The following is a 26017-nucleotide window of genomic DNA, read 5'->3' as shown; positions in this document are numbered from 1 at the left end:
AGGGGATTTCACCCAGGAGCAGAAAAAGAACTAGGTCACCAAGAGAGTCTGAAGGGACAGCAGGGAGAAAAACATAACGTTGTCGGCCTGCATCCTATGTATTCAGCCCGTTTAATGTACCAGCCACCACCTAAGAGTGTGACATTCCGCCACACATCTCCTTCTAGTTCTCAGAATGGTCTGTGAGCACCTTCTGGCAGGCTCCCCTCATATCATCACGTACCTTGGGCCTCCTTGACCCCTCACTCCCACACATGAACCCCTTCAGTTCCTCCTCTGACAAGCCAGGCTCTCCCCTCACCTCTGAGCCTTTGCACATGCTCTTCCCTCTGTCTTCGTAATGCTTTTCTTCCAATTCCTACTCATCCTTTAGGATAGCCCCCTCCTCTGGGAAGCCCACCTACATGTTCCCTGGAACCTGCATCCTGCCCTCCATCACAGCCCCTCCATCACTGTGAGGATTTGCCATCAATGGGTCTGTATCGCCCACGAAGCTGCACTCTGCAGTTTGTCCCACAGCGCTTGCTCAGTAGTAGCAGCCAATTGAATTCTTAGGACTGGCCAACCCACAGCACTGAGCTGCAGTCTTTCCAATTTTCCATTCCTCCTGCCCGGTTTGTATGAGGATGAACCCCCCCCCACCCCATCCTTCCCCTAAACTTGGCCATTCCCACCCTGCTGTCCCCACTGAGGACACTGCACAGGGGAACTGAATGTGGGTCTATAGATCTCACTGGGAAACAGGAAGACACACATGCACACACACTCTGTCTCTCTCATGAGCACATTGGAAATGTTTTAGAAGCAACTTAAATGCACAATTCTGGGCACACAGGTGATTCTTAGCCCCTGTCTGAAGCAAGGGACCCTGTTCAGTGGGCGGGGCTGGCAGAGATGCGATGAGAGGGAGGACCAACACAAACACCACCCCCTCCCTTTTGATTGATGTGTTGGAAACATTCTCCATGGGTGTAACTCACAAATAATTAAAAGCTGACTCTACTGGGGACGTGGATGATTCTGATGTGGAGACAGTATGTCCCAGTAAACACACGCGTGGGTTCTGATGTCAGATGACTGGGTGTGAGCCCTGACTAGGCAGCATTTACTTGCTGTGTGATCTCGGGCATATTATTTAACCTCTCTGTGCCTCCGTTTCCTCATCCATAAAATGAGATATAATAGTACCTACCTCACAGGTACAGAGTGAGGTTCTAAAAGTTAACACATATAAAGCACTTAGAACAGAGCCTACTACTGTTCAATAAATGTCAGCTACTGCCATTAATATTATTGTTGTCTTATTATCATCACCACAATCTCAGCTACTTCATGCCACACGGATCTCTCCCACCAAACTATCTCAGCATTTACATTCTATATAACTCTGCCCTTAGCCCTTATTTCCACAGGTTTTCTAATTGCTTCTACATCTCCCTCACTATGCTAACCACAGCTCCCTGCTTACCACTGACACTCAACATCATTCAATAATTAATGAGGTCACATACCTCAGTTTTCCTATTTGACCTTTTGGGGATTTTCCCTGAGTGTGACACAAATTCAGTGGAAGAACCAAAAAGGCGCCCAGCATAATACAACAAACAGCGAGATATCTATGATCTCTATTTCACTAAAGGCCTTGTCCCCGTGGCACCAAGTGAAGCTCAGACCTGGTGGTCTTCTGGTCAGTGTGACCCAATCCACCAGCTATATGGCCAGGTCGCACCTGTGCTCACTTAGCTAAGGTGCCTGCTTTCCTGGGATCTGGTAAAGAGCATGACGCTTTCTAAGTCTCACCTTGGAGAGATGGGCCCACACAGGGCAACACAGCAATTGGTAAAGATATTTCCGTAGCTGTAGGGGTTGTAATTTTCTTTACCTCTTTTATTTGACCAAGATCCTTTAATCTGAAAGAAAAGGAGAGTCAGTAATGTAGTATCCTTCATATCAATGCTACAGTTCAGGCAAATTGGACCCTGAGAAGTCCACAATGAATGCAAATCATCTTTACTCATTTCTTCAGCAGGACAGAAATGGGGATACTTCTGTCAAGGAAAACTGGCACTTACCTCAAAACTTGGAAATAACCCAGGTCAGACTGGGGAGAAAGTAACATTCTCTGGGGACAATAATCTATTTGTGCTACATGGCACTGAGAGGTCAGCTCACATAAACCAGTGGAAATTTTTTTCATATGCACATTTAATGTGCTAAACGGTAATTAAATGAATGGCAGCCCAAGGGTTAACATGACTCCCCTAATTGCCAGTTTACAGCCCATCTGAATTCAGCCTCACAGTGTCGCCAAAAAAATTTTTCAAACGCTAACGTTCATAGTTACCAAATACAAAAAACGTGTATTAATACGCTCTTAACTCACATATCTCATCAGCACCGATTTTCTCAAGTCTCAAAGGGAAGCTGAGTGATTCTGAAACCTTTAATTCATACACTAATGGAGACTCGCTCAGAATCTAAATATTTAGCGCAAAGAGGACCAGACTTATGAAGAAACATTTTCCAGCATTGTGCTTCTTGTTTTGATACCTCCTCTCCATCCATAGTAAGTAGAGGCACGTAATCCTGGACAAAAAGTCGAACCCTGGGTCCGGGTAATTGCCTCCAAAAAGGAACAGAGATGGTAACTGTGAAAGGCAGGCCTATGTGTCCACTGAGATGCCAGCCTGCCCTGGCCTCTCTTCAGGGGAGGGGTGACAAGTTGCTCACAAAACCACTGGGAAGGAAGCGAACAGAATCTCCTCCTCAGGGCTCAGAGTGGGGTGTCACTTGGACGATCTTAGTATCTAACCGATGTGGCTGGAAAGCAAGACAATTTAGAGCTTTCCAACAGAGAAACTGGAGAACAGATGAAATGTCTGCACGTTCTTTGCTTCCAAGGGCTCACATCTGAAACGGGATGCGTGGAAGGCATGGCCGCTAATCTTCTCTGTCCCTTTCTCCTCGGTTGCTGAACATAAAAGAGCACACCCAGGCCCCATACCACCAGGAACTTACATCTTCATTTGTTGTCTGGTTGGAGCTGATCAGGTACGTGTGGAAACCCGAGAGCCCAACAATAGACCAGACGGAGAAGAAGCACACCACAGCCTCCAGCACGGTGACGTGGAGTCAAGGAAGTGAACTGGGAGGACGGGAAAAGCTTAGGGTCCCCCAGGAGCCGGCGGACTTGCGATTAGGACAGGAAAGCACAGGCCGACACCGAGCCCTCTTGCATTTGTCTGTCGATTTAGCCTGGCACCGGCTCAATCGGCTGGTCTCCCTAACCAGAGGGTGACCTTTGCGGCAGGCCCCACGCCCCATTCTCCTGCCACTTGCATAGCATCTGCCCTCAGTAAATGACTGGTGGGCTCCCTGAGCATGACCTGCTTACTTCTTCATGGGTGACAGTTCCTCTGACTGCCCTCCCCACCTGACCTTTGCCTTTTTTTGTCACTCACTGTGTTGCCACTGACGGTGGCAGCAAACCCAGGAAACTCACTGGCTGGAGTCGGCAGAGGCCAGGCTCCCGAAAAAGGACTCACTACTGAACATCAATTCAATCAGACTCTAATTTTGGCTTCTGAATGCTGAGGGCTGTAGTCCCAACAGATTTCTCTCCCAACCCGATCTGAGGCTGCAAATTGTCACACCAGCAACAGTTGACAGTCATGTGCAGGGGTGACTGCCGATGGCTGTAGCCCAGGCAGGGCTTATGTTCATGGCTTCCTCTCTCTTGACAGCCCTTCCATACTTTGGTGGCTGTCTGCTCCTACCTGTGGGTGGGCTTCTGACCCAGTGGGAGCATTCCTCAGAGTGGCATGAGGTGAGGGGTATTATTACTTAGGGGATCTTTTCCCTGACCGTCAGCCAACCCTGACATATAAGGCTGTCTCCAGCTGTTTGATAGGTAACAGGGAAACCTGGTTGCTCAGCAGACACTGAATGAGGGGCAGTTAGAGTTCCACAAAGTGTGCTATAACCAAAGGAGAAAAAGCTTGGCATTCTTCAACAGAAGAGACAAATCAACCAAGAGTGTGGCAATTTGAAAAGACTAGAGAATTTCTCTGTCCCCCAAAGGTTTACAAAACTTTGTTCATAAGGTACAGATGTTTCTCAGAAAAAAAATTCATCATAGGTCTGGGAGTTTAAATATATACATGCATCCCTCTACCCTAAATTATAGGGAGAGAAAGTAAATACTCATGCTTTCCCGATGCTTCCAAGGATGGAAGCCATAGACCATGCTATAATATATCGCCATTGATTTTTGCAGGATTGTATCCAATTCATCTTTAGACCATGGAAATAAATACATTATCCAGAGCAGTGCCATAATTCTCCACGTCACAATGGACGCCATTGTCTGGGCCCGTGGGGCTGCACACACCAGGAGAGGCGAAAAGGCTCCTGGCTGGCGACGGACTTTCAGCAACAGGAAAAACCACTGGGTCTGCTCTGGGAAAGGCAGAAAATGCTTTACTTTTCTAAGGTCTAAACTTCTAGAAACTGCAAGCTCTAAAGAAAGCACCACCCTGGAATTAAAAGGACATCTCAGGAGAAGAATGTTCCTAGCTAGCTGAGAGAGAAACAGCCCAGAGCAGCCAGGGTCTTCCAGAGGGCCCTGCCCACCCTCCTGGAGGAAGGAGGTACATGGGAGGGAGGAGCAGTCACGTCTCTGAGAAGAGGAAAACCAAGTCAGTAGTTTGGAAAAGCAGATAAATATGGATGAGTAGGGAGGAACAACGGGAGAATAGAGAGACGCAGAGAAGCAGACCCCTCCCAGGGCTGCCACCAGCCTGGGCAACCCCTTCATTTCTCCCAGGATTACTCGGGTGGGCAAATGGGGATGGCGGGAGGCCCGGTGTGCAGCTGGGGACGCACAAATGGTGGCCCTTGTAGCAAAGAGGGTCTCATGCTTAACTGCTTTCCCTCCTCCTCCTGTCATCCCTCCACCCAGAGGGGACAGACTGGGGAGGCAGCCCACGTGGGAGTCCTGCCCCACACTGGCGTGAGAGCAGACATGAAGCAGAGGGAAGGTGAGTCAGGAAAACGGGATGCATCAGTGGAGACGACACTGGCAAGGAATTTGTAGAGATGAGGAAAAGATAAGAGACAGAAAGATCAAAGGGAAGGCGATGCATGAGACGAAGTAGAAAACAGAGAATAAAAAAATGGAAGCAAGGACTTCTTTACTGAATAAGGCAAGAGCCGAACTTTGACCTCAGAAATACTATGCATCGCCCAAAGCTTACATTCCAGGTAGAAAGCTGGTGATGTCAAAATATGCAGACCATTCATATGTGTGAACCATGTAAAGACTGGCATTAAAGTGGAGGTGAGTGACAGCATTTTAAGTGCCTCCTCCCCACTTTCTGGCTGCTGCTCCTTCTGCAATGCCACTTGCAATCATTACCCCCACCAGGAGGCATTGCTGCCAGTCGATGTGGAATTGTAAAGGTTTAGAGCAGCAACAATAAAAATGCAGCTTCTATATTAATATCTCGTGTGCCTTAGGAGCAGCTTATAAATAGCAGAATGTAGTTTCACCGTTAGCTCACAGCTGTATCAAAATGACATGAATTCAAGGCAGGATGCAAACTGCGGCGGCTCGCTCACGCTCGCTTCTCCCCCACAGCTGAGGCTTCTCCCAGTTCACCTTAGGGAATACTCAGCATCATTCATAACTGTGGCTGGCATCACGGGCTATGTGTCAGGTACTGTTCCCAAGGCTTCACGGGGACTAACGCAATCCTCAGAACAATACAGCGAGAAGCACAGTTCCCAATTCACCTACAGAGAAACTGAGGCAGAAAGCAGTTAAGTAATTTAAGATATAGCAGAGCTAGGATTTGAACCCTGGAAGTCTAGCTCGACAGCTATGAGAGAAAAGCCATAGGCTGGTTCCTTTCTTAATTCTTGCTGAGGGACAGGTGGCTCTAGGCTGACCCTCCCTTCTGCTGGAGGAGAAGCTTGTCAGGGATTCCTGAACCTGTGGCAGCTGAAGGAGTTCCTTCCCCTCCAAGTTCACTGTCAGACTGCAGTACAAATATCTGAACAACATATCTCCTCGCTGACCCACCAGCTAGATGGTGAAAACACCAATGCCGTAATAAGAAATATATATTTCTCTTAAATGTATAAAAACTCATTTACTGATTTTTTAAAAAAGAGAAATAAAAGGAAACATGCCAACTCCACTGGAAGCCAATTTAATAAGCACTTGGACGTTTATTGCATCAGAGTTCCAAATTATAGCAGCTGCAACTGCCAGCCTGTATGTCTCCCCCAACTCCCAGTAAGACAGCGAGGCCCTTTTGTGTCTCGGGGCATGTCTTTAAATTCCTCACAGTCCCTAGCCCCAGATGTCACAGCCCAAGGCACTCGCTAGCTGATGACAGAATTCAAAAGGACTGAACAAGGCTGATGCACAGATGCCCCTCCATTGGGCTTCTATGCCTTCCCAGGAGTGCATGCTCTCCATGGGGGAGGATGAGCTCCCAACCCTAATGGAACAGGGGCCTGGTCTCCCATGGGAAATAAGTGAGGGGGGATGGCCTTGAATGACATGGCCACAGTGTTGGGCAGAATAGTGAGGACACCTCAGTGTCTGGAGAGTCGTAAACGGTGAGAGATCATGGAACCAAAGCTTTTAACCTTTTTGGGTTCCCATTGTTTTTTCAGAAAAATGCACACAAACACATTTTTTCTTATAATTTCAGGAGGCTTATAAACTCCCCTGACACCTCTCCATGGGTACACATTGACCCCCAAGTCAAAATGCCCTGATTTATTCCAATCTCTTTTTTTTTTACAGATAGGAGGCCGAGGCTCAGAGTGGTCAAGCCACTTGTAAGAACTCACACAGCAGTTCATGGCAGAACAGAACTAGAACTTGGTCTCCAGACGTCTAGGAGAGAAAGAAGCCTTCCCAAGGCCCCAAACTATGGCAGTGTCACAGGACAGGCAGCAAGACTGAGACTGCCTGTGACATCAGTCCCATCTCCTTAGACTTTGTCTAATGAGTGAAGAACTTGTCTCTGTTACTATGTCACTGCCTATCTCTTCACATTCCTGCATTCAGGCTGGAGACCTGATTTTTTTGCCTAGTGCCAAATCCAGATGACAATTTATTGTAGAAAGTTTGTGTATTTCAAACTATTTCATTAACTAAACTCCGCTGGATTCCAGAAGGGCCAGGGAATGCTGAAGTGCAAGTGTTGCCTTGGGCCCTTTCCTGTCTGTGCACTGGGCTTATGAGGCCCTGGGTGCCACATCGTGTTAAGGGATTGCTCCGTGGGCACCGGACATGTGCCCGAGTCCTCATCCGTCTTATTCTGTGGTGGGTCTGCCTCGGGTTCTGATATTTAAACATAAGAAACAGATGCTGTTGGGAATTTCCTTTTTTTCCCCTCCCCCTAAAAGTTACAGTGGAATAGGCGATGCTGACTTACGGGAAGAGCTTTCATGTGAGGTCAGAATCAGAGACAGTTCCCTTTGTTCTCTAGGTTGAATGTCTATATCAGCATGTAATACTTTTATTTAGGTTCAGAATCTGTCAGCATATTTTCCTCATCAATTAGATGACCCCGTAATCCTTAGAGATAGGAAAATACAGCTCGTGCCCGTGTCACCTGCGTGCCGGCTCATCACGCTGCCTGGGACCTTGACTTCCCGGTGATCTACACGGCTGACACTTTGAAAATGGCAAGTCCCTGAGACCCTTCAGATGAGATCACTTGACCATCATCTTTCAGGCTCTCAAATCCTTTTCTCCTAGATGCTTTTATATCAGGCAATAAGGATGTGTTGTCGTCCCAAATCAATCTATGAAGTCACTATAATTCTAATCAAAATTGCAACTGGAATTTTAAAAAAACGGAATCAGGCAAACTGACTCCAAAATCAATCAGGAGGAGAAAGTGTGCAAGAAAAAGTAAGAAATTTTGACAAAGAACACCATGGGGATGGGGACGAGAGAAGCCTTCCTGGTCAACAAGTAAGGTGAGAACAGCACCAGAACAGAATCTCAAACAGACTCGTGCACATACGGGATGAAGAAGGCATTTCAATTTAGTGGTGGGACAGTAGATGACCGGTTCTCAAGGGGTGGCCCGGGGACCCTTGGGGTCCCCAAGATCCGTTCAGGGATCCTCCAGGTCAAAACTAGTTTCCCGTAAACATCCCAACATTATTTACCAGTTTCACTCTCAGTCTGTCACTCGGAGGCTGCTCCCGGAGGCTGCGCGATGCAAGATGTCCTCATTCTCATGCTAATGGATGCTTGTGGATTCTTGTGTTTTAAAATTTTCTCAGTTTTAATTTCAAACACAATATATAGAAATAGATATAATCTACATAAACAAAAGGTCTTGTTTGTAAGACTGTAAAGGGGTCCTGAGACCAACACGTTTGTGAACTGCTAGAACAGAATAATAAGCCGTATGGGGACCCTTTGCTAAAGATTTGGGAAAAATAAAATTAGGACTTCAGCTCACACCACACACACAAAATTATATCGCAGACAAATTACTGTGCCAAACTTAAGAAACAAAATATAAAGGTCATAAAGGAGAATAAAGGAATGATTTGTAAAATTTTGGAGTGAGGATACAAGGCACAAAGCCCTGGAGCCACGTAGTATATGGTTTATAGATTGATTTCATTAATAAATGAAACATTTTTGTACAAAAAAAGTAAAGTTAACAGATTGGGAGAAAAATATTGGCAAAAGATATTTAAAAGATTATTACTGAAAATACATAAGGAATATGTTAATAGAAAAAGAACAAATAACCCAGTTAAAAGAATGGACAAAGGGTATGGATTGACACATTGTGGTAAGAAAAAAAAGGCAAACAAAGATCAAAATACATACAAACAGATTATCCAGAGAATGAAAATTAAAACAATGAATTTTTTTCAGCTCATCAAATTGGCAAAACATCACAGAACTGGTAACACACAGTGTGGGTGAAGGTGTGAGGAAATGGGAAAATCCATTGGTACAATCTCTTTAGGGGACAATTTGGCATATCAGTCAACATTTAAAATACGCTTAATTTTCAACTCATCGATTCCACATCTAGTTGTAAATCCTAGAGAAATACCAACCCATGTGCACCAAGAAATACATATAAGAAAATTCACTACTGCATTTTTTGAGCAGTGAAAGAATTAAGACATCTAAATATCCATCAATAGAAAAGTACACTGTGGTTCATCTGTGTTCCGGAATTCTATAAAGCAGTTGAAAAAAGTACGAGGTAGATCTCTATGTTGACATGGAAATGTCTCCAGGAAACATGTAAAAGTCAAACGGTAGAACAATGCAGAGAGTCTGATCCCTTTGAGGTACAAGCAGTTGCCCCAGCTGTACACCGGTCTGTGTGCGTGAAGGCGCACATGTCTTCCAGCTCATAGAAGACGATCAGGAAGGACCCATAAAAACTGGCAAGGATGCCTGCAGGGCCATAGAGGACGAGACAAGAGCAAAGGCCTCCTTCTTGCTCTTACCTTTCTGACTGTTTGAAACTTTTTACAGTGAGAATATGATCTTTCATTGCTTGGGCAATTCTAAAAACCACACCACTCCTCCCCACTTTGTGATCTTATGACGCAGAATGTGATGCTTATTCTCCACGAAACTCCCTCCATCTGACTGGGTGGGGACAGTGGGAAGGAGTCTGTTCCCTGGCGGTTAGTTAGGAGAACCGGGCTCCCGTTCTGGCAACACTGCAGAGTGTAAACTGGGGGCACTAACCTCTCAGTGCAGGTCCAGACCGAAGGACCCCTCTCCTACCTATTTCCTGGGGTCCTTGCAACGATGAACAGATCTCATTTTGGATGGGCCCTGAAAGCCTAGTGTTAGCGAAGGCCTGTGCTGCCTTCCTGAATTTTCCATTGGGCCTATGGTGTCTTTCCTTTACGTGGGCACTCGGGCCAACTCCAAGCCTTCTAGCACATTCCATCAAAACACAATGACGGCCATCCGTGTCTTCCAGAGTGTGCCTCGAAATGACCGCAAATTGGGGATAAAAAGGCTTTCTGTCCAAAGCCTCCACAAATGTAGAATTAATTACCATGTGATTTCCCAACCACTGAAAACTCTTTGTTTCGGGAGCGCTGAACAATAAGTCATGATTGAAAATGACTGTAATCCTTTTAATTGGACATTAACGCTGGTCCATTGAAATGGCAGTTGATGGGCAGGGATCCCCTCTCCAGGCTCCTCCTCAAATGACGCGGAAAAGCGGCTGTTGGCCCCGCGCACCTGGTCGTCAGGGCGCCACCTCCCACACCTGAGAGGTCCGAGAGCGCGAGGCGTGGCCACGTGGCTTCCCTGACGCTGTGTCACTGGTAACGTTTCCCATGCGGCTGTAACGTGCTCACTGTCGGGTACCTGATTTTCCCCTTCCTTCCACATCTCATGCACGTAACGCCAGAGGACCCTAAAGTTACTCTAGGCTGCTGTGGGGGTTCCCGTGTGTGATCTCTTAGGTTCTGTGGGTAAATGTATCTCAACCAGAGTTCATTTCTCCGCAAACCTGCGCCTGCGCCCTGGGCTGAACCCTCAGACTCGCTCGGACCCCTTCCTCCTGCTTCCCACTCCCGGTGGTGCTGACCCGACTGCCCAGCTCCCAGCTGAGCTTGCCTTGGATTTCGATTTCCGGGCCTGTCCTCTGCAAACGTCTCGTCACTATTTCACTCCAGTTGTTCCCTGCTGCAAGATGAATATCCTCAAAAACAAAACAGCAACAAAACCCAGCTCTGCTGCCATTCACCTGCCCCAAATCTGAGCTGGTTCCCCAGTGGCCGGGGGAAGGGGGCTGCTCCTCACTGGTGTTTGGCGCTGTCATGACCCCCCACCCCCCTCCTGGGAGCAATCACTGCTGCCCTCCCCGCCCCCGCTTCACCAGGGCTTAGCTACCATAGCGCCTTCCGGCTTTGCCCACCAGGTGAGCTGGTTGGTAAGAGCATCTGTGTGCTTATACCATTAGGGCAGACCCCAGCGTTGATTGCCAGCACCGCTAGTCCGCAGTGCCACACCCTGCCAACCCTGCCCAGTGACTGAAAGAACACAAGTCTGGCTCGAGCCTTAGAAAAGGCCTGCTCTTCCCTACAAACCCAGCACACCCACCTGGGGCCTGGCTCAGGCCCTTGGCCCTGCCAGGGACCTCTCCTCTCCATTCTCCTGTTAGAACCCCACCCATCTTTCCAAACCCTGTGCAAATGCCACCTGTCTATGCCTTTCCTGATTTCCTTGCAGGGTGTACATCTTCCTTCTGGACCTCACTCCCCACTTCCAGTGCATTCTACAACTTCTTTTTATGACACTTAAGACGTATTCTGCTTTTAAGGAATCAGAGTCATAGCCCCGATCTTGGCATCAACAGATGTTCATTGAGAAAAATGAATCATGCTGCCCGCATCGCTGCTCTGTCCCCTTTTGATGGAATGTGCTTCAAACTCCGGACGGATCGTTTTTGTTTTTGGTTTGGTTTTGACTTTGTAACCCCAGCAGGTTTTGCACGCGGTGGGCATTTGGTAAAAAAAGTTTGAAGGAAACAGATGCACAGTGGGTCTCCTCTGTTGGGACCTGTCTGGCTGTGTGGACTGAGGACCAGTGACATCCTGTTTGGAGAAGACTCTCCTTTTGTCCCTCTCCCTAGGGAAGGCCAGGAGGTTCTTCAAAGTTCATAGCACCAGGCAGCCGTCCCATTGTCCTCACTGCTTCTCCGATGCAGAGATGAAAGGGAAGCAATGGCTTCAGGTCGGGGAGCAGACTAGGGGAGGTGGAGGAGGAGGAGGAAGAAGAAGGAGGCCAGCGAGCTTCTTCCCCCTTTTCTCACCACAGACAGGGCTGAGGGTGCAGCCTGCGAAGAGGCTGCTAGTGAAAAGGAGCCAGGCGTTCTACCCACAGCCACTTAAAATGTCCCCTCCCGCCGCCCCTCCCCCCTTTCTGCTCTCCGTCCCTCCGCCCTGACTTGGCCACACTCTGGAACCAGACCCCACCCAGTCCTGGTCTGCTTATTGAATGAGCTGGTTGATTCCTTTCTGTTAAAGTCTTGCTGTTTCACGTGGGTCTGATGAGGAGCTTTTAGTTGATCGATGTTTTCATCATTCCTGTCAGTATTTCTGGTGAGTGGCCTTGGTCGGTTGTTCATTAGCCATTTTTATTTCTAATCTCACTTCATTGAAGACATTGTTTTCAGTGGGACATTTTGTATAGTACGTCCATGGTGAGAAACCTTTGCCTGTGTCCTCCTTCCTCATCAAAGCATTTTTATATCATGGTCAGAGTATCCGATTGAAGGCCACTGAACAATTTTAAACGTAAGTTATTTCCTTGCCTGAGAACACTCTGCAGAGAACACTTGCAAAAGTTACACTAGGCTCTAGTCCAGTGCTCAGGCAATTCAGCCAGAAAACCTCCCTTGTTTTAACAGGTCAGTGCCGTGCCTTGTAGATTCTTGCTCCACACAGACTGCAGGTCTGGAGAGCACGAGATGGAGGCAACAATGCCATTAATCAGGGGACAGCTTCTACGAGTAAAATGTCACAGATCAGTCTCATCCACCATAAATCAACTACCTTAAAAGAGACTCCCAAGCTCTCAGGACTCCGCAGTGGAACGGAGCTTAGAGCTATTGAATTTAACATTTATCTGGTGCTAGAATCTCATACCAAACTGACAAGTAGGATGTATCCTCCTTTCGAGCACCCGCTGTGGTCTCACTGCTTCCCTGGGCTACGCCATTTCTGAGCTGCCCCAGTGGTGAGCACACTTTCTCAGTGAGCTGAGAGCTGCCGCTCCAGAAGCTTCCACCCCACCATCCCCATCCAGCTCCCAAGCCACACAGACAGCCAGATACATTGACCAGCTGTCCCAATGGGGTCTAGCCCTACTTATCACATACGTATCACCACGGACCAGAACATCGTATTTTTCCAAAAGCGGGAAAGGGGTGTTAGTAGCACACATAAACTATGAATGTGCTTTGTGATGAAAAGACCCAGCACCTCACTTTACAGTATGGGTATGTCTGATGTTCCTGACATCCTGTTCTATTTCTAAAAAGAATCCAGACGCTTAGGGCTGAGAGCACTGCCCGCACTGCTCATGTCACCTCCCTGCTCATCTCTTCCCTACTGGGGACAGACAGGCAGCTTTGCTGTCAGATCCCACCTGAACCTCGCTCTTGGCTTTAGCTTTTCTTTGGGAGAGAAATGAGGTGGTTTGATCAGAGTCTTTCCTCTTGGCTGAGGCAGCTGCCCTGGGATATTCTGGCTTCAGTTTTAGGTTGTCTTTTTCCAGGCAGGAGCCCAGCATGACAGTGCATTTCAGGAGGTGTCACAAAACCAAGTGGGACTCAAATGGGTAGGAGCAAAGTTATGATGACAATAATCCCTGTACACTGTGAGGGGCCGGCTAGTTCAACAAGGGCCCCATGGGGCGTTCTGTCAACATTTTATACATATTGAGACAGGGAGATTCTCCTGCCCATCTGTAAAAGCAGGGAGGTTCTGTGAGGTCAGAGAGATGGTGGAAGAAGGGGCAGAATTGATGCAGAGTGTGAGTGGGACTTGATCCACTGGTGCTGGCTTTGAAGAGGAAAGGACTCATGAGTCAGGGATGTATCAGGGAAGCAGGGACCTCGTCTTCTAACCCATAAATTCAGCAAACCACCTGAGCGAGCCTGGGAGAGGATTCTCCCCAAACTAACACCTCGACATCAGCTTTGTGGGACCTGGAGCAGAAACCACGCGAGCCTACTGGACTTTGACCTACAGAACTATGTGATAACCAATTTATGGTGTTTTAAGCCTCTAAATTTGTGGTTCTTCATTACAGCAGCAACAGGAAGCTAATACAGCCGACACGCACCGGAGTGGGGCTGAGAGAGGCCCTTACCTGGAGGGCCCGGATATCCTACAGCCCAGCTGTGTCTGGATGCTGTACGGGGCTTGTCACGCTCTCAGAGCAGGTTGTGGCCACCACAACTGTGGCCACCAACCCCCTGAACATGGAGGACAATGCCTGGGTAACACCCTCAACAGGGAAAGTATCAGGCTGTTGATGGAGGGGCAGCAGCTAGATATGGCAACACTGTTTGGAAAGGCAGTGGCTGAGATTTTTAGGCATTTTCAAACTGGGCCGTAGGGAAAACTCTTTACCTCCACCTGAGAAATATTCAGAAGGAAAATAAGCTAAAATTTGCTCTGGACCAAACAAGAGCATTTCTCTCCTCCCTTTTCCATGGGAATAGTTTCTCCAGCAGTCAACATACCATTTCGAATACATTGCCACTCTTTCTTTCTATCAGTAACATCTGTCTATTCCCCTGATGGGGGAACACAATGCTCTTGATTATACAGATTACAAGCACAGCCAAACCATGAGAATGAGCAGACATATGTGCTCTAAAAGAAGGTTCTGGCAGAGGCTACCCATCGCATATATTGTCACAAAAAGAAGCCTCCCTGAAACCACTCGTGACAGGCACAGAAGCAATGCGTTGCCGTCGAGTGTTCTCCCATACATTCCCAATAGTTGATTTTGTCGGCATAGCATTGTCAAGTACAGAGTGGTTTGACTACCACGGGTCAAAAAATTGAGACACGAAAGGGTTAAAAGAAATGACCTAGACCTCGTAATTATGACAGAGCAGGAATTACAAGTGATTATTCCAGTCTAGGACTTGCTACCTGGTCTTTCCTTCGACTCCTCCCAGGGCTGTGAGAGGATAAGACCCCCAAGTTGGGAGGTCTGTTGTGGATACAGAGAAGACCAGGCAGCAACAAGCCCAACCCCACGCAGCTCTGCTGCAGCGGGGGGAGCTGTGCCCAAAGGTGCCCAAGGAGAGCCAAGTGGAGCAGCAGGTAGCCTGCAGGCCCCAGGCAACAGAGTAGCTGAAGCCCCCGGACTTCAGGTCAGCCTTTGTCACCAGTGAGGAGGTGTTCCTCCCTGCCCCTCTCACAGGAATCCCTGTCATTGGCGTCCATCCGTCCACTGAAATGTATGCACATGATATGCACATGTCAGTAAAGTTCTTCATTCTTTACGAATTATCTACACAAGGTGATGACTCACAGGACTTGATGACTCCAGTCCAGTGGACCTGGTTATATGAAGCAGAAAGAGAACTGGGTCCTAGAAGGAGGCAGGTCAAGGGGCCCAGCAGGCTGATGCTATGCCAATTAGTGTAAAATCGAGCGAGGCAGGAGAGAGATGGGAAGCCATGTAAGCACTTAATGGGTGAATATTTTTTTAAAGAAGTTTAAAATTCTAAGTCTCATGCTCATATGTACTGTTTGAAAGGATGGGAATAATCCAAATGAGTTGAGATTAACCATTTCAGTCTGGTCTGGGCTGTGAAAAGGTTTTCTGTTCCTGCAAATAAACACTGGTCATCCATACTGCCCAGAGGAATGCCAAACTGCACCCCCAGACAATCCACACAGAGGCTCAGGGTATTCCCATCTGGCGGCTGACTACCAAGCAAGGGACCCACACAGAGGCATCCACGGATACTCCGTAGGGACCACCTGCTGTTCAAAAGGAGGTCAGTAGGAGCTCACAGCCTTACTTCTCCCCAAACAACCTAATTTAATACAAATCAGTGTGGGGTTTCTGGGGGTGGGCAAGAATTCACACTTGATTTTCTAGCTAAAAAGCACTTCAATCTGAACAAGGCTAAATGAGTCACAAGTTCGAAGTTCGAGCATTCAGATGCTATTACTCATGTAAGTAAACAGTAGAGAGTTCTTTGGATGCTTTACAGAGCAAAACAGAATACGGTTTCTGAGAATTCAAGCCAAAGCACAAGATGAAGAGGTCGCTGAGTAGAAGACTGGTCCAGTACTTAACACATTAGCCTTGTCACAAATGCAACAACCAGAAAGGATATCTCGCAGGACTGTCCTTAAGAGCATTTAGGAATCCTGTTTGTTGTGAACCTGTGGGAATGAAACCAGAATTTAGTATTCAAACATTCACCTCCAGAAAAACAGCCTTCATGCTGAAAGCTCTCTCGTCTACATAAAAATAGTAGGTGTCTGCAGATCAATTAAATCATTATATTTTGTATGTGCTACGGCACTCAGTACACTGAGCCGAGATTGAGATGCCACTAAAGTTATTCAACGAGAAAATGGCGTTTTCATAATTTGACCCAACATCTGCAGGATACTTTTTTCAATAAAAGCAGATGGATGTCTGCATACTTCCCCATAAATTATAACTCTGATTACTCCTTTGTTTTCCTCATTTTAAGAGGAAAACAGAATACTATATGTGATTTTTTTTCTCTTCTTTTATGAAAGACTGTTTTTCTGGAGTTTGTTAACTTTTGACCCTGGATGCCCTAGAAACTAGGCTATGTATAAAAGATGTTTTTCTCTGTGTCCAGAGTAAATAAACTCATAAAACTGAAGTTTATTACTAACCCCTTTTTGGTTTAAGACATTTTAATATCAGCTGTCTGTACAAGAAAACATTTCTTTAATGGCTTGACTAAAGATGCATCTGACAAGAAGCAATTTTTATTTTATGCATTGACATTATGGTTTTATGACTTAAAACCCATACGGAGGGACTCTAGAAGCTCCCATCTTGGAGTGGTGATGTGGGGTCCTTGCTATGCTGCATGAAACTACATGTCTGGGGACATGATGTGGCCCTGGGGCAGCGATGAAATGAATAGGGAGAAGATACAACAGGACTGGTGCAGTGTTTTCTGCTGGCGTGGCTGCAACGTGGGAGTTAGAAGCAGGGTTCCGGACCCCTTTGTGTAACTGGAAACTGTGTCCGGCTATGGAAGGCTCCACATTCTTCCTCGAGTTCCCATTCCCTCTGTGCTGTCCTCCCCTTCCTCTGCACCCACTGGCCACCACTGAGGCACGAGGGAAGCCAACCAGTGGGAGAACTAAGAAGGAAAGCTTAGGGCGCTCTCTTCCAACCCTGCTAGGCCAGTAGGGCAAAACCAGCAAGTGGACTACTGCAGATCTTAGAGCAAACACAACCTTGAGGCAAAATGAGACCGGAAGGAATGATTTCTCTTTCTCTACTGCATCCAAACTGTATTGCTTTTCCAAACTCTCCTTCCTCTATGAGGAATTCCAGACACCACCCTGCCAGGAATCTCTGCAGTAACAGATTTTTTACCTGCTCTCCCTACCCAATCATGTCCCCCCTCTGAGAGACCATTACCTGGCAGGGGGATCTCAGGTGACAGTTCCCCAGCTGCTCTCAAATAGCCGGCTGCCTTTGCCAGTGTTCTCAGCATCTTATGGGGAATCATGGGAACTATATGAAAAAGTCTGCCCTTACTGAAAGCCTACAGGCCAAGCCACAAGGGGGTTTGGGGTGACGTTGTTTAGGGTTTATTTTGGGGGGAAGGGACACGCAGAACAGCTGAGAGGAAAATTATTTGCTTTTGTCTAAAATGTTTGGTAACTTGCAGACAGATAAATTCTGAATGCCTTTTTTGTGGAAGATGGGATTGGCAATATATAAGCATAAACCACAGCAAACCTGCAGCCAGGGTAGGTGAAACTTTAAAGGAGATGAAAAGGGAAATGCATATCAGCCCAACTGTGGTGGCAGGCAGCTGTCTTCACAGCGTGTTTGTGTATGTGTATGTGTGTGTGTGAGTGTGTGTGTGTGTGTGTGTGTGTGTGTGTGTGTGTGTGTTTTCCCAGAGTTTACATGTATGGTTGAGCAAACGAAAACTGGCCCTTGATATCCAGAATGTAGGGGCAAGGCCATAAATACAATGTGATAATATATACATAGCAAAGCATTTCGAAGTTACTAATGATGATGTAGAAGTGTAATGTGGAAACACTGTCTGTCAGAGTCATAGACACTATGCTGGAATATCAGTACTTATTTCTTCCGCAGTTGTGTACACAATTGCCTCTTTTCTCTGATTCTTTTGTTCATTAATACACAGATATGACCCTGGCTACTTTTGCCCCTCTGAAAATAGAGAGAAAGGGGCCTCTGCAGAGCCACCATCCCCAGGTCACATGGGAAAGGTCTCTAACGAACGTCAACCCACTTTTTGCAATCCTGTCAAGTTACAGCTCTCAAGCATATATTACAAATTTGTGTCACATTCAGATGAAAGGATTTCAGTCAGGAAGAATGGGAACTAGGACTCAAAATGACTAGGAAAAGTTGGAATATTCCATTTAATATCCAGAATTGGCCAATATTTAAAAAGAACTAACGTGAAACTTTCCATAACACTCATTTCCCCCAGGTCCCATACAAACCCACGGAAAGGGAGGGGGAGGAAAGTCTTTCTAACTTCAGCCTTAGCACCCCCTACTTGTGGTTTCAGCGCTGCTGCATGGGAAGAAAGTGAGGCATGCACTCTGATACTTTCTGGAACGTTTCAGAAAGAGGCTCTGTACTTGCTAATGGCCGGTGATACTTCAGGAATGTGAACAAGAGGTATTGCTGGCCTTTCATGTTGCTAATGGCGCTGTAATGGAAGTTTAAAGACTTAACTTTATAGTTCAAAGCTAATTACCTTCCTTCTCATCACTCCCTAGTATGGGAAAGTGAATGGCCAAGAGACAAAAAAAATTCAGTTATGACCTTCAGAAATGGGAATGAAAAATGCCATTTGCTTCAAGTATACAGAAGGTGCCAAAAAATGTATACACATTTTAAGAAAGGAAAAACTATTAAAATTGTAATACTCAATATATACTGATAACAAAAGATGAATACAAGTCATGTTTGACTTCTGCAATTACAAGAGGTGCTCAAAGTGGTTCCCATCAGCGTCCAGACACTTCTGATTACAGCGAACTACTGCTTGAGCAACGTTGGCCAAAGTGTCCACTTGTGTACATTTTTTGGCACCCCAATATATTAGAGTCATTTATACCCAAATCTCATTTTTCATCAAGTTGCTTCCTTCATATGCCAGGGGTCGTTTACTGATGTTTTAGCAGACGCATGAACACCTTATCAAACGTGTATCTTTAACATATGTAGATTTGCATGTAAGAAAACCTAGTCTTTATTCCTAGACGCTTCTTTTCTAGAGAGGGTGACTGCTTAAGTAGATAATATGTTAAAAAAATAAAAAAGCTCTACTGTTCTATGGTTATTACTGCAGCACATTACCCTCTGTGCAAAATGTGGGTCTGATGTGGTTCTTCCAGTGGATCCCTTAGCAGAACAGAAAGCGAAGTCACCGAGGTTGGAATGGGAACAAGTATATCAAGGGAAAAGCCTTGTTAAGTTAAAGAGAGCCTGACCCAGGTGTGACCCTGGCAGCTGCTGCTGGAAGGATGGGGATGGGGCATGGAAGGGAGGAGGGGGCGGATGACGGGGATGGAGGAAGGCCAGAAACAGAAAAGGGGGCAGGCTGGAGGTGAGGGAGGGCACAGGGAGAAGGGAAAGAGAAGAAAGAGAAAGCCCGAAATGATCAAAATATTAAATCAAAATTAAATCAGAAAACCAAAGTCAGGCAAATGGTTACATACGTAATCTGATTTCGCCAGCATACTTACGAAGAATGACGTGGGTGATAACGAATGCAAATATAAAGACTGTCAGAAAAGACAGAGATAAAATAAACATATAAAAAAATCTGTAGTTTCTTTTCCCCACACAGTTGCCTACCCAGGGACAGTGGTGATCAAACCGTTCTGAAATGAGAGGCAGAAAAAAAAAAAAGGAAATCAATTAATAAAATGTCTTTTTACATGAGAGCCCCTCCCCCCACCCAATACTCTGATAATATAACAAAATGATCTCACACTATGTATTTCCAAATTAACAATCAAAATAATGCTTAACATTACATTTCAAGAACATAATTATTCTTCCAACAGAACTTAGCTGTTTTGAGGAAACAGAGTATGCATTTAATCCAATTACAATTAGAAAAGTAAAAATTTCATTCTTGTAAAAGAAACCTCTTTGGTTCACAGAATGGTCTTCTCTTAATATGGTACTGACACCTTGGATACTAACTGCTGGGCTGGGCGGAGTGGGGTCTGCACCTTTCATGAGGGTATAGTATTGAGTAACCACTTCGCATGGTAAGTGGCCGGAGAGAGAGGGCCTAAGGTGCCTGGGACAGGACAGAGGGACAATCCCTGGTTCCCCATCCCAGTTACAACTGCTCCCTAAGAAATGTCTTTACTATTTCGATAGTCGTATGAGAATTGATGTCATTTTTTTAAGGTGCAATGTAGTACACGGGATCTTTTAGCTCAGTTCTCAGCTTCCTTACCCGTAATACAAGGATACTTTATGGAGTTCTTGTGGGGTTAAATAATGTCTGGGAAGGCATTAATAAAAAGCCATATATGATGCTTTGTAGCTTTGTCAAGAACGGTGACATACATTAATGTATTTGGCCTTGAAACGTTCCTTTGAGGAAAATGGTGATGTTGCCCTATTTTACAGATGAGCAAACTGAGGCTTAGAGAGAAGGGAGACCATTTGCATGGGGCCACACAGCTCAGAAACAGTGGCAACCACATCTTTCTCGGGGTTGATCCCATCTTCCCAATGCACAGGCTGCCCCTAGCACTTTGTAAATGACATAGCCCTGGCTTTGGGCATTCTTATACTGTTACCCCAGGTACACTAGATACAAACCCACGTCTTCTCACCTTGGGCATTTCACATGACATCTGTAATGCATTTGTGATTTGTTCTTCCATTTGCAAGTAATGGCTAAGTGCTTCTCTATCATACCACTCAGCTGATCTTCATTTCAGAAGGACTATGGAGAGTGCCTCTAACACACCCCCTCACCTCCAAATGCCTGCGTGGGGATGGGGGAATGCTAGGCATACGACCTTGCTTTTTACTCGGGCTCTTTTCCGAACTTATTTCTGGCTAATTTTCACATTTTATCTATCCATATGTGTTTTAAAAACAGAGAGGGCGACATGAGGTGAGACTATGTAAATAAAACAGAGTTATCCAAGGTAGTCAACTTCACTATGCTCTGATCACCTACCATAAATCACTCATCTCACATTTTACGTCTCGGGCAAGCTTGTTTCTTGAAAAGGGCATGAGGACACCTGGACATGGTGATGGCAGAGGAACTGTAAGAGTCACTGTTGTCTGTAAGTGATATCAAAGAGCAACAGCCAAGTTCAGCAGAGGCTCCAAAAAGAAATTTCAGAACGTGCTGTCCTGGTGACAAGCGGGTGGCATAAGAGATGCCGACACTCAAAGGAAAGCAACTCCTACTGGTGGACCCATGTGAGTTACATGTTCACGTGTGCTGACAACCCCACGCAGCTGCAAAGGGAACCCCAATCATTTCCCCAAGTCACTGATCTCCACAGGCGGTGCACTGGCGAGGTTTACACAAAGTACAAAGAGAGAACAATGTCGGAATCAGCCAGACTTTCCTAAGACTTTGAGGCTGTCATTTTGAGACATCTCTTTTCTTCGTCATACATTGAGTACAGAAAATGGGAGTGAGAAGTAGAGGCTGGGCCACAGAGGCAGGTGGTAAGAAGGCACCTCTGATTCGAGCTGTCAAAGCTGATCTCCAAAACCCACACATGTGTTGGATGGGCCTCTTCTCTGCAGTGAAAATTGAGCAGCAAAGAAGACCACAGGGTCTGGGGGCATCGCTGACACTGTGGTGCCCCCTCCGAAATGCCAAGGTCTCGGCAGCCCACTATGGACCTTTCCAGGGAGGGGGCAGATGGCAGTTGTATCTTTAGCTTAGAAGTTTACTATTAGCTAAGCTGTGATGCCGTGCTTTCCCGAGGGAGGCAGAGCAAGGAGTAGCAAAAGCAACAGATGAGACGCATGAGACGCTGGTCATGGCGACGGGTGTGAGAGCCTGGCTCCCTGGCAGCCCTGAGCTGAAAGCAGTTTCCATTGGGAACTTGTCTTATTGAAAACTTTTTCTTGGTGGACGAAAATCCCACCAAAAATGTAGGCTCACTGAGCAATTGTTTTACTTAATGTTTTTCATGTCCTCCTTGGTGTTTGTTGAATACATGGTGGTAAATGAGCTGACAGACTCCATGGGCATCTCTGAGGAACAAGCATCGGAGTCCAGGGCTGTCTGTCTAACGGCCACCTTATATTCCCTCTCGCTCCCCGACCCTGGTACCCTCCTCCCACCTCCGTCCTCAGCTCCCCTCTCTGCCTGACTGGTGGTGGGCTGCACGCAGGGGTCAGGCTGGGCCTCTTCTCTTCTCCATGGACCTTCTCTCTCTCACTGGACAATCTCTCTTCATCCCAAGTTCAAATGCCAGCTATACATCGATGACACCAAAATGGCCATGTATCGTCTTCAGCAGCTGACTCATGCTGATTGGCTGACATCTCAAACTTGACACCCAGAAAGAGCGTCCCATTCTGTCTCCTCTTCACATTTCCCACCTGCCTCTGTTCAACCAGGCACCACTGTGGACCTGTCCTTTCTCTCCACCCTCACGTCCAATCTTTGAGTAAGTCCTGTCAGCTATCCCCATCTTTATCTAAAATTATCTTATTTTTCATTTGCTTTTATCTGCTAATTCTACCTAAGCCTTTAATAAACATCTGCCAAATGACTGAATGAACCCTCGAACTACCAAAGGGGCATCCACGTGAGCAAGTACATTGCCCAACGTCACACAGTTAACGCATAGCAAGGCTGGGACGGGCCCCAGCTCCATCTGCCTCCAGGACTCTTGCCTCTACTGCCAAGTGCCTTTATTAAGTATTTGCCATATGCCCAGCATTGCAGCAAGTGCTAGGGCCACTAAGAAAAAAACAACAACCAATGACACTCTGTGGTGTCAAGGAGTTCCTTATCGTCTTTGGTGAGGACACTATTTCAGACTCAAAAATCCTCTCAGACCCCAGGAACGAATGCCTAACAGAGGAAAAACTAACTGAGCGCTGAAATCAGTCTGCTCTCTCACCACTGTTGGCAGCATGCAATAGCCTCCCTTCATGGGTCAAGGTTAAACGGGACAAGGGGTGGCTCGCCCTGTCCTGCATGCTTCTGGCTATAGCCCAGAGGACTGGGGGAGCTTGGGAGCCACCTGGGGTCATTTGGAATGGGGAGGCTCGTGTTATTCGGTTTCCAGGGAAGAAGAGCAGACAAGAGCTGGGCTCAAGCCGAGCTGGGAAGAGAGCAAGTGGCCATAGCTGACACACGATATGGCTCCCAGGGAACTGAGGGAAGCAGTCATTGGCTGGGAGGGAGAACATCTGGAGGAGGAGAGGGGAACCCGACAGCTGGCAACGTGAGCTGCGTGCAACCACAACATCTGAGACGTTTCAAACAACTATTAGTAGAGGTCGATTTGGAGCATTTCTGTGTGGAAACGTTGAACCAGGCTGTCTTCTGTCCTGGGGCGTGGGGTGGTGCGTGATGGGAAGGTCTTTGAAAAAGCACTTTGGAGCTCTTGCTACATCCCTGAGTCTGAAGTTTGGATCCTACAATGTCTCTGGAGGGTTCCTTTGAAGAGAATGAGGAGCTGTTCCCTGTAAGAGGCCACACAGAAACAGAGCCTGGGGAAAGGGAATGGAACATGGTGAGGCGTGGGACGCTGACACCACCTAGAAGGTTCTCTAATAATTCGAGACCTGAGTTAGCTGGGGTGGGGGTGGGGGGGACCCTGACCACACCTCAGTTAGTTTAGCATCGCTGCCCTGTGATGATGTGTGCACTTTCCTCTCATTCCACGGGTGAGGGCTGCAGGCGAGAATCATTTCTAGTCACCCTCGTAGCCCTGGCACCTACCTGAGAGCCTGGCGTGTGGCAGACACAGCACCATTGTGCTCTCAGTGAAGGAAGAGACACCTCTAATTGCCTGGAGTCGGTTTCCAAGTGCTCCCTGCTCTTGGTTGCCAGGTGGAGACAATGGAAAACGATAGTGAAAGATAAGATTTCGCACAAGCCAACCACTGAGAGGCAGGGGTCTGTGAAATCTGAGTATGTTGGGGAAGGCTGAGGGCGGAAAGATGGTGACTGGAGGCTAAGAGCTGAGCGGGACAGTTGTTAGTATGAACCAGCTCATGGAGAGAAGTGGCCCCTGGCCTGTCCTGCTAACAGCGGAGGCAGACGTGGTTCTATTAACAGTCCATAGACGGCCCTGGGAAACCAGGAGGTGATGGGTGGAATTCAGATAAGGGCAGCAATTTCCAAGTCACCTGAGCTCAAGATTCTAAGTGGGGAAAAAAGGTTCCATTAAAATAGCCAGTGGAAAGATAGTCTAGGAAAAGGAGTTATGGCCCAATGTTGTTAACCCAAATAATGAAAAGAATATTGTTAATGATGATTAAAGCTACCATTCCCCGAGTTACATCCTTATGTCATTTATCCTTGACAACAGCCTTGCGAGGTAGATGCTGTCCTCACACTTCACCGAGGAGGGAACCAGGGAAGGAGGTGAGGGACTGTCCCCAGGAGCTGCAGGCGTTGAGCTGAGTGAGAGCATCACGCCTCTGATTAAAGGAAGATTTAATTTCTGGGAGAGACGGAATACGGAAAAGAGGGCTTAAAAAGGAGGAGGAATGGAGAAGTATGCAAATTGGACGGGACAGAAAAATCCACTGAAATATTAAGGGGAAAGCATTTGCAAAAGTTGTGTTTGAAGGCTGCCAGAGAAAGGAATATAATGTTCAAAATGTTAAGAATTTGACATTTCCCTGAAGACAGACTCTAATATAGATCTTCACGAGTGGGATCCAGAGATAGATAAAAATCACCCTCAGGCCAAGCATCCGTGGCTGGAAAATTCTGCATTTTCCATACAGCCATTGTGGGCTCTGATCTCAGCTTTGGTCAGGAGAAGGGGACTAATCAACTCCTTTCTCCAAGAGAGTTTTCAAAATCATGTGAAATAACAGACACAATTAAAATGTAAAACTTCTAATTTAAATGTTAATTCGATTTTTAATTAAGTTAAATGTTTTTAAAGGTGTGAACTGCAAAATGACTTTTTCTTTAAACCTGGGATATTTTACCTCCAAAAGGAGAAAAACCTTGCCTTAGGAAGAATCTTTTGTTTTCTTAGGATGACGAATGTTGACATATAGGGGCACATATTGTTACCTGGCCCTCACGGTTCCCACACAGTTCATAAAATTATGTAAAAGGAACATTTAAATATTTAACTAGCTAACGTATTAGCGGACCATGTTCTTAGGCACTAAATAATTCATGCTGTTCTAGGGCTTTCAGCAAAACCTAAGTTATAATAGCTTAGCTACTGTGTTCAGTGATGGGTTAGATGTTTGGAAAGCACAGGCTTACTGCACCTCCTCCCCCACTCTCACTTCTATCCACCCTTTTTTGAGTCCTTGCTGCATGCCAAGCGCTGTGCTGAGTACTTCACGTGAACTGTGCCATTTAATTCTCCCTACACCTGGTGAGGTATATGCTATTATGCCCATTTCACAGACAAAGGACGGGCAGACAGAGGAGCTGGCACTGGCAGCTAGGTGCTAATCTGAACTCTTAGCCACCACCTGTTACTGCCTCCTGTGCCAGTTCTCTGCTGGGCACCGTGCAGGTGGGCCTGAGGACCTGGTCCTCCCTTGTGGAGCCACCCCAAGGACACCCGCAGCTCCAGGCACAGCATATCAGCAGGAATGGGTACCAGGATGGAACGCTGGCACACTGAGACCGGCACTTGCGTGGTGGCCCCTTGGGCCTGTTCTGGGCCCCTGTCCTCTGCAGCATATGAGGAGACCTAGCTCATACCTGGGGATGCCTGCCCTCAGCCGAGCCGTACTCTGAGGTGTGGAAAGATGGCCTCATCCTCGGCAAAGCAATCATCAGAGGGAGCGGGAATGGCTCATAGAGACGCTGGAATTGACAGAGCTGCTTTGCACCATGATTTATTGCGACTGTGAGCTTAGGTTATCTGGGGCAAAGGGATATATCAGGGAGGACGGTTTCTTACCACCCCTCCCCACCCCCGCTTCTTAGCAAGTAAGTTCTATAGGTTTAATTTTATGGAGGAACAAAGTCAAGAAATTATATTAGCTAACTCTGTGGCCTTA

General features: G+C 46.7%; 1 protein-coding gene across 3 annotated transcripts in view; it reads right to left on the bottom strand.

Moving 5' to 3' along the window:
* The window catches only part of ZDHHC14 (zDHHC palmitoyltransferase 14), a 248302-nt gene that overhangs the window by 27852 nt on the left and 194433 nt on the right, over window positions 1–26017 (bottom strand). For all 3 annotated transcript variants that reach the window (XM_074333749.1, XM_019749318.2, XM_019749308.2), the window contains exons 4-7: window positions 19537–19674; window positions 15912–15960; window positions 3019–3121; window positions 1801–1910 (exon numbers count right to left, since the gene is read on the bottom strand). In XM_074333749.1, the coding sequence (XP_074189850.1) occupies window positions 1801–1910; window positions 3019–3121; window positions 15912–15960; window positions 19537–19674 (400 nt within the window). The remainder of the gene's footprint in view (window positions 1–1800; window positions 1911–3018; window positions 3122–15911; window positions 15961–19536; window positions 19675–26017) is intronic.

This window comes from Rhinolophus sinicus, linkage group LG05 (genome assembly GCF_036562045.2).
Source record: "Rhinolophus sinicus isolate RSC01 linkage group LG05, ASM3656204v1, whole genome shotgun sequence".
Taxonomy (NCBI): domain Eukaryota; kingdom Metazoa; phylum Chordata; class Mammalia; order Chiroptera; family Rhinolophidae; genus Rhinolophus; species Rhinolophus sinicus.
This window is presented reverse-complemented; position numbering and strand designations above follow the sequence as displayed.